General features: G+C 40.0%; 1 protein-coding gene across 3 annotated transcripts in view; it reads right to left on the reverse strand.

Annotated features, from left to right (window-relative positions):
* Positions 1 to 8,700, reverse strand: part of ankrd13b (ankyrin repeat domain 13B) — a 50,672-nt gene that overhangs the window by 40,665 nt on the left and 1,307 nt on the right. The window contains exons 1-2 of one of the 3 annotated variants that reach the window (XM_037119137.1): positions 7,421 to 7,483; positions 7,176 to 7,318 (exon numbers count right to left, since the gene is read on the reverse strand). In XM_037119137.1, coding sequence (XP_036975032.1) covers positions 7,176 to 7,283 — 108 coding nt within the window. In that variant the 5' untranslated portion in view covers positions 7,284 to 7,318; positions 7,421 to 7,483. Of the gene's footprint in view, positions 1 to 7,175; positions 7,511 to 8,700 lie in introns of those variants that run through there. The other 2 variants (XM_037119128.1, XM_037119118.1) reach the window with 2 other exon arrangements.

The following is an 8,700-nucleotide window of genomic DNA, read 5'->3' on the forward strand; positions in this document are numbered from 1 at the left end:
GGGTATGTTTTGCCTATTCTGCAGGTGGTGATTTTCACAGGATCAGTAACAGAGGGATCAAAGAGAAATACCAGAGGTGTATCATCCTGACTGGAATCAAGATCTGGTGAAAAGGACGCAGTGACCCCAAACATTTAATAAAACTATGGCTTTTCCTTCCTTGGACATCAACAGACATACCTGATGTCCTAGGAAGGGGAATTAATGTCTTTCTCCCCAATCTTTCCTTTATTTCATCACCAATCTTGCTTTCCTTTTACATGGTACTGCCAATGTGTGTGTCTTTCTGTCTTTCTCTATGTTAAAAGCTTTCAGCAACTTAACTTAATCCGATCCCAACCCAGCCCTCGTGGCATCTCTTTGTGGCTTTGCTGTGCTGCAATTAGGACTTGGGTTTTATTACACTGAGGAAATTAAGAGGGGTGAGGGTGGGGTTGATAGATGGATGGTTGGAGGTAAAGAGGAACAGAAGGCACCAGGGGATGAGGATGAGGAAAACTTTATACGGTGGGTGGATATGATTTAAGGAAACCGGGAGAAGCCGGCTGAGGAGAGAAGCGGTAACGCTTGTAGTAGACAGGTGCAAGCAGATAGCAGATGGCCAGTGAAAAGATTCCGGCCTAGAGTGAACGCAATGAACCCATGAGCCTTAATTTATGCCCCTGTTCCCTCGTGCCAGCAACCGAGCACCAGACTTTATAATGCTGATTTAACATTAGCACCTTGCCGAGGGCATCATAATCAAACTACGCTCTGAGAAAGAGGGACCTGGGGTCAGACACACGGAAGACAGGAAACAGCAGCGGTGAAAAAGAGCAGAGATCTTCATGTCATTTCCAGCATTTGTCTTGAGAAAGACCATCACCTTCTTCATGGCCCTGTTCTTTTTCAATCACACTGTGCTTTTACGTCTGTGTGCAAACCAGACAGACTCTGTTCATGGTCCAAGTCTGTCATTATTTCGTCTCCACCTCCTCGTCTCCACTCTCTGGCTTCACTCCCTTGCGTGTGCCTCTTCTCCTCGGTTCAGTCTATCAGGGCTGCCACCTTTTTTTCACTATTCCTCCCCCCCAAATACCTTCCAGGCTGCCAGATCTTTACTTTATCATAAGCCTCATTTTATGAATCTTGTGAAAACATGTAAAAACCTATCTTTCATCCCCCCTTTTATCAATCACTACTTGATATTCTTCTGATTTTACTCCTCCTCCAATCTCTTTCTTTCCCGCTGTACTTATCTATGTGGTCAGCTGTGTCTCTGGCTTTTATGCAACCACTCCTGCCGTTACTATGTTCAGTTTCCTCTCTCTGGCTTTGCGTCGTAACATTGATATCCAATGTACCAATTATTCCACTGTAGTCTGCTGTGGCAGCATTTCTACTCCCCTCACTTACTCACTCACTCACTCACTCACATATTCTACATATACTTTAACAGTCTCATACCACAAGTGTTGGAAAACTGCTAGTTTTTAAAAACTTTCAACACAGCCATGCATCAACCAGGCGTTCATTAAATTGTTGTGCTGGAGAGGAAATAAGAGTGTGATCAGACACAGTGCCGGATATTTGATGCATGCTCATGGTGAAATGAAATGAGTCTCATCATTTCACTGAAGGCTGGGCAGGCTTTAAAAAGCCCCGATATGGAGACGGCTGTAGATTACCTTTATTCTACCGTGGCGTAACGCAGAGGTCAATGATATTGTACTGTTCTTCCACAAAAAGAAACTGAATTCATCAGAGACCAACCATTATCATGCAATATCTACACAGTGCTGCCTTTGTTATTCGGTCATAATATGATATCTTAATGCCTATCTTGTGATATCACTGGAACTACTACAATGCACTGCATTGTAATAATACATTGTTGCAACAGGGTTCATGCATATGCCTTTCTAATATTCTTCTTCTATGCTTCTATGCCTCTTGCCTTTTTCTCACAATGGAACCCTCTCTCTAAAAGTGGATCACCTCATTATCTGTATGTGTATATGTCAAGTACATGTAGGACTTATCTATAGGCTATCATATCTATCAACATCCACACGGTTATAATTAACAGCACAAGACACTCAAGGAATGTATTTATCTAGCCAGATCTGTCCCCTCCTTTTGGCTTACTGCAACCAAATCCTCCATGATTTGTTCCACAGTATGGGCAGAAAATAACTGAATACTATCCATTGTTTCAAAAACGTAATGTTTCAACTGTTACTACAAAACTCCCACCTACACTGTTCATAATAAACAGGACATAATCCCTGTTTCAAACATTTGCAGCTTGATGTCTCCAAGTCAAATGTACACACACAATGCAAACACATTATGGTCAATAAAACTTTGGTTTGCCTCATTCCAAAACTGTTTTCAGTCATGTCTGGCCTGCTCCTCCATGTTTTTCTCTGTATTTGTTGATCTAGCTGTGTATTGTCACAGTAGGTCAGTGGAAAAAGTAGGTTGGTGGCCTTGATTTTCATGTTTTAATTCTGTCCTGGTTATGCACGGCAAGCAGGCCAACTAGAGCTTGGACATACTTGGCAAGTAACATTGGAGTCCTGATTTACTAGCGTGGACATTTTAGAAGCTGCAGTGAAATTAACATTTTACATTTTAATCAAAGCTCACATTGTTCATTATTCTTGCAGCATTTACCTTCAATCACTTGCCTGCAGCTATACAAAAATCCCTTTGCTGTCAAAATGTGCTTAAACAGACCAGAGCCAAGGGAGTCCCACAGTTACTCTGAATACTTCTTGACATGTGTCATCAGCATCACACATGTGTATGCATGTGTGTTTCACGAGCATGATGGTGTGTGTGTGTGTGTGTGTGTGTGTGTGTGTGTGTGTGTGTGTGTGTGTGTGTGTGTGTGTGTATGTTGTCCTAGTTCAGAAGCTCAGTTTAACATGTAAAACATGCCATAAAAATGTGACCTAATTTCATTACAACCCCAATTTCAATAATGCTGGCCCCCTGCGTGAAACTAAAATAAAAACGGAATGAACCAAGAAGTGGTCCTTATGTACGTAGTAATTCCATTAATACAATCATGTGTTTCACAAAGTGGTGAACCTCGCCCCATCCTTGCCATCGAATGACTGAGCCTTTAGTGGATACTCCTTTCATAACCAAGCACGATACTAATACCTGTTACCAATTAACCTGTTTACCTGTGGAACGTTCTAAACAGGCTTCTTTTGAGCACTGCAAAACTTTCACAGGCTTTTGTTGCCCCTGTCCCAACTTCTTTAAAGGTGCAATGTATAAGAATTTTAGTTGAAGAAACATTTTAAAATGACCTAAAATGATCAACAGAATATAAAGAAATGACAGTTTTGATGTTATGTCAAAGACTATATATATTGTGTTCCCGAGATATCTATCGAAGTTAGCATGCTTATCAGCCTGTCCCCTACGACTACCTCAAAAGGTGATAGCCTTACAGTAAACAACCTATTTCCCAGTCTGTGAAATGAGTCAGCTAACATGACTGCTAGCTGCATGGTTAACTGAGCTTACTAGCTAATGGCAATTCCAGTTAGCAGCAGTTAGCAGTTACTCTGGTGATATGCTGCCCCCTATGTGTTTGGAAAATGAATTGGACAGATGGCCAGCTCTTACAAATTGCACCTTTAAAATATGTTGCTGAGATGAAATTCACAATAAGCATATATTTACATTTCTTCAGTTTTTAAATTGGATGTATATTGTCTTAGTACTGTTTACAAATCAGTACAAGCCAGCAAAGAATACCAAATTATTGCATCCTGTTTTATCACATCCTGTTTTATTTATATTTCACATGCCGTCCCATCTTTTTTGTAATCAAGTTTCAGTTTAGCTGCTGATATAAATTCACGTAGGGCATTTAAATAGTTGACTATGCAAAACACATACAAAACATGATGTATATCTCAATGTGCAAACACCCACACAAACAAATACACACACAATAAGCAACAGAGCAATAGAGGTAGTTTAACCATTATGGATGAGGCTAAACAGAAGTTCGTCAACAATGAGAGGAAACTGGAGAAGAAAGAAGTGAAACTCTCCCTTTTCAGCAGTTGTTTACTCCCTGTCTCCTCTCTGATGTGCCATCCAACACAGATAGCTGATAACGGAGGTTTAGGGTCTGGGAGAGTGCCTCCGGAGCTGGCATGAAAAGAGCATGCAACAATGGTTGTTGTGAAAAATGGAAAGAGTCGTATTTTCTGCCTTTTTAGAATTTTGTTGGTGCCTTATAGCTACGAAAATATGGAACCTATGAAATTCAATACATTCAAGAAGCCAGGTGATTCATCAAAATAGAGGAAATGGGTGTGGCATACTGTAGGTTTTTTTTTGCATAGATTCCATGTCATTCAGAGTTCATGTTTTATAGAGTTTCTAATGTGATGAACACGAGCACATAATATATCAACATCTGTTTGTGATGATAGATGTCCCCACAGAACGACATTGTGAATTACATTAAAAACAAGTCCTTATCTTACACGAGCACAACAGGAGGGTGACTAATCATGCAGATTTACTGTGGATCAGCATCACATCTTTTTTGATTCTGAACACTTTGGTGCCGGAGATGTTCAACAGATTTGTGTTTGTTCTCGTACAGTAAATAGAGGCACAAGACAGTCTGTTTGGCTCAGTTTATAGAAAGATCAAACATAGAATATGGAGGGTCCTGGGTTCAAAACAGCAGAGAAGCGATGACATTTGCATCGTCAAATATTTATAGAGACAAAAGTTCCTGAAAAATGAATAATTATGGGGTTTTGAGTATTGATTTGTTGAGTCTATTTATGTAAATGAAACACATTCTATAAAAGTTCATTAAATACAAGTTTTCCATAAAGCACATAAAGCCAAACAGTAAAGCCCATTTGGACTATTGGATTATGTATTAGCGTCTTTTCACATTAATCATCTTTTTCACCATGGAGGTTCATTGTTAGAGAACTTGGTGGTGCCACAAAAAGGGATACTTAAACGTGAGCAACATTACGCAAAAACCATCGATCTTCACCAATTGTGGCCGTTAAAACTGTTTGCCAAGAGGCAAATTATATGTTTCAGAAAATTTGCTGTGTGTCTGGTAAAACAGAAGATGTCCAAACTGCAAAAATCTCAAATACAGTTGAGGCTTTTGGTCATTTGGTCACTTGGTTTAGAGGCATCATGCATCAACAAAAGTGTTATGTTCACACTTAACTCTGAGCAATATATCAGTTGGCTGATATTATTGTGCAAAATTGACCTATCACAGATATATTAGTATATGTTGTCAGTATTGGCTGATATGAAAATGTTTTGGTTTAAAAAACACAATGCAGAAATAGACTGTGTGCTTGGGGTGATTTATGCGGTAATTATTAAATATTGTGCGATAAGTGTTTGAAAACAGTGCTTAACAGCAGATATTCCCACATCTAGACTTTTTACCTCATGATATTAGTATTGGCATCTGCCCTAAAAATTGTATATCGTTCGGGCTCTGGTTCACAAGTGTCATAAGCGACAAACTTACACAAGCCATGTGGCCCATTGCACAGCGACAGGTGGTGGCGTCAGTTTGTAGCTTCATGTGGCTGGATTCCAGTGAAAATGGCAAAGTGCCTGTTGCTCTGTCACTGGTACGGTTTTAGGTTATGACGTGGTCCTAGACTAGCCACAGTAATAGTGTAACTTTTGGCTAAAGATGGATCCTTGTGCATTGAACCTATGAAAATAATAATGAAATCTAAACCAAACAACCAAAGACATCCAGTGATCATCTGTTTGCTCTAATTTAGGGTTGAGTCAGCAGGGTATAAAAATGATTGTTCACCAGCAACACCTACAAAGCTACATCACTTTGAAAAGTATTCACTGTCTCCTCTGCCTTAAGAGCATATGTGGTACATTCTCAGCTCCCCTTTCCATGAAATACAATATAGTGCCTCTGACATTAACTTAAATACCAGTGATCTTAGTCCGTTCTTAGAGCATTTACTCTGTAAGGTGTGATCAGTTATGCCATTTATTTCCCAAAGGTAATAATTATGGTTGTTTGTTAAATTGTAAATGTCACTACCACACTCTTTTAGTGTAACTGTATGGATTGTGGCTAACCAACTGATGTCTGCCTTTAGGCGTAAAATATAGGCTTCCAGGGTTATGATTTTGTAACCGCATGAAGGTAAGAGTGTCCATGTGTAGGCAAGTGTGCGTAAATGTGTGTGGGCAAGTGTGCGTACGTGTGTGTGGAAATATGATGTCTTGAGACTGCTGCATGATGCATGCGCTCAAAAATCTGTTTAGCTGCTAACCTGCAGAGCATCTCTTATATAATGGGAGGCCTTCAGTACATTTGCACAAAAAAAGAGACTGAAATCACACACATGCACGCTCTCGCCCAGTCACACTCACACAATAGTGTGGCTCTTATCAGATTATCGAGTCCCTCATACGCTGAAGTACTCCAATTTAACCAGTGGGTGAAAATAATTTCCATGCTTTTGATTATGAAGAACATTGTCCCTGGAAACCACACATGCACAAAAAAAACCTTAATGATTCCATCGCTGTATTTACTGTGGTGGTTGGCAAGTGTTCGCCCACATGCTCATCTGCATTGTCTCACCCACTCACAAATGATTTAGGTGCTGGTGGGAAGGTAGAGAGCCTACAGTTTGGAGTTGATCACGCAATATTGCTGCTTACACACATCCATGAAGCACCACACGTACATAAACACTGCAACACCATCAGGGTCAGCGATTACAGTCATATGCGCTTGGAATTTCCCCAGGAATAAACTCTGGTCACAACTTCCCATACCTATCAAAATGACAGGGAGGATAAATATTTCAAGCAACAATGCAGCAGCAGGTTCTTGCCATATAAAGTCTGTTCTGTCATTCTGTGCTTTCAGAAATGAATGATCAGAAGAGGATAGTGCAAATTCAAGTGTGAGGATATGGTCTACAAGTGTTCCCCTCCACCCTGTGGATGACAATTAACTGCGCTAAAGCCAATTACGGTTCTTGAATGAGGTGCTCCATGGATGACATCTCTATCACCACCTATTAAATCTAGGCAACCTGCACGCCCATATAAACGCTAATAATGAAGACGCGGGCCTGTGTGTAAGGAGAGATGTGTTTGATGGCTCTCCTCTGGCTCACCTGCTCGTTCGTTGCCAGCTCTTTCTCCAGCTGTCGGTGCTTGTTGTGCCACACCAGATAGTGGACAGGATAACGACTCTTCTCCGGAGTTTTCTTTGCAGAAATCATCCTCGGATCATAGTTTGCCTCCTCCTCTTTCTACACTGTGGATTGCGAGGATAGTTTGCTGTTAATTTGCGCTATACAATCAAGCCTATCATCCTTTATCGGCGGTGATGCCCAAAGGCGTACAGGGGCAGCCTTACGCGTCAAGAAACAGTGAATGATTCCCCCCGCTCGCCCGCTCAGACTGAACAGCAAAGCCCCGTGATCATCAAATCAATAATTGAAAAGAAAATCCCCCCCTCCCCGCCCTCGTTTTGGATTGTATCGGTAGATTAGGCTACACCTTTGTTTCTTAACCACCCGCTCCTCCACCTCTTGCCTCCCTCTCTCTTTCTCTCCTGCCTACTCTAACACATCTATCCTCCTCCTCTCCTCCCATCCGGTGGTGACTGGGAAAGATGCGTTGACAAGCTGCAATGAAATGTGCGCACACTCAGCCAATCCACTGTCGGGAGGGACGACATATGCTTCGCGGAGAAAAAAAGAAAAAAAAAAGAAAAAAGAACCGCACAAATCACGCACAAACGCTGAAAAGGTAACCTACATAGGGAAGCCCCCTACAGGTATCTAGTGGTGGAAGTAGAAAAAAAACTGCAAAAGAAAATATGAATAATTCAATAAATAAAATACATCAATGTAAACTTTAATTCAAAGCTAAACCTTTGATACTAATAGTGTTGGTATATAATACTACTACTACTACTACTACTACTACTACTAATAATAATAATAATAATAATAATAATAATAATAATAATAATAATAATAGTGAATAATAATAGTGATGGGATGTAACTAAATACATTTACCGTACTGTACTGATGTATTTTAGTTTATACTTCTACTCCACTCATATTCTGCAGGCATATCTTGCAAATTGCATGCTACATCAGAGTCAAATCAGTGTGATTTCTAACAAAAGTATTTCCTCAGCGATGATATCGAACCCAATAATCGAGGCCCGTGATCGGTGGACACGTAATATAAATACATGGAAATGTATGTATAGTTCAGTTTTATTTGATGAAGTGTATCTAATATCAAATACTTTTTTCACAAGTACTATTCCTATGAGTGACTGCAAACTTTACAACACAATAGCTTAACTTTTACTCAAGTATGACTCTTTGGATAACTGTACATATGTCATGGTTTAATGACCAAATAAATAAATACAAGTTTTGTTACATTTAATATAATTTTAAAATGTCATAGAAGCTAATATCTGCGGTAAATAATGAGTCTTGGTGTTCAAAGGACATAAAGTAGGTCAAGTTCAATAGGATCTCTTACATCTACTTTTTGGCTAGAGGATGTAAACAATATGATTTCGTTGATTATCTTGTGTCTTACTCTCTTTTGTCCATTCAGTCTGTAATATCCACCAAACCTTTACATATTGACGGGGTTATTTCTGCCC

This window comes from Acanthopagrus latus, chromosome 2, assembly GCF_904848185.1.
Source record: "Acanthopagrus latus isolate v.2019 chromosome 2, fAcaLat1.1, whole genome shotgun sequence".
Classification (NCBI taxonomy): Eukaryota; Metazoa; Chordata; class Actinopteri; order Spariformes; family Sparidae; genus Acanthopagrus; species Acanthopagrus latus.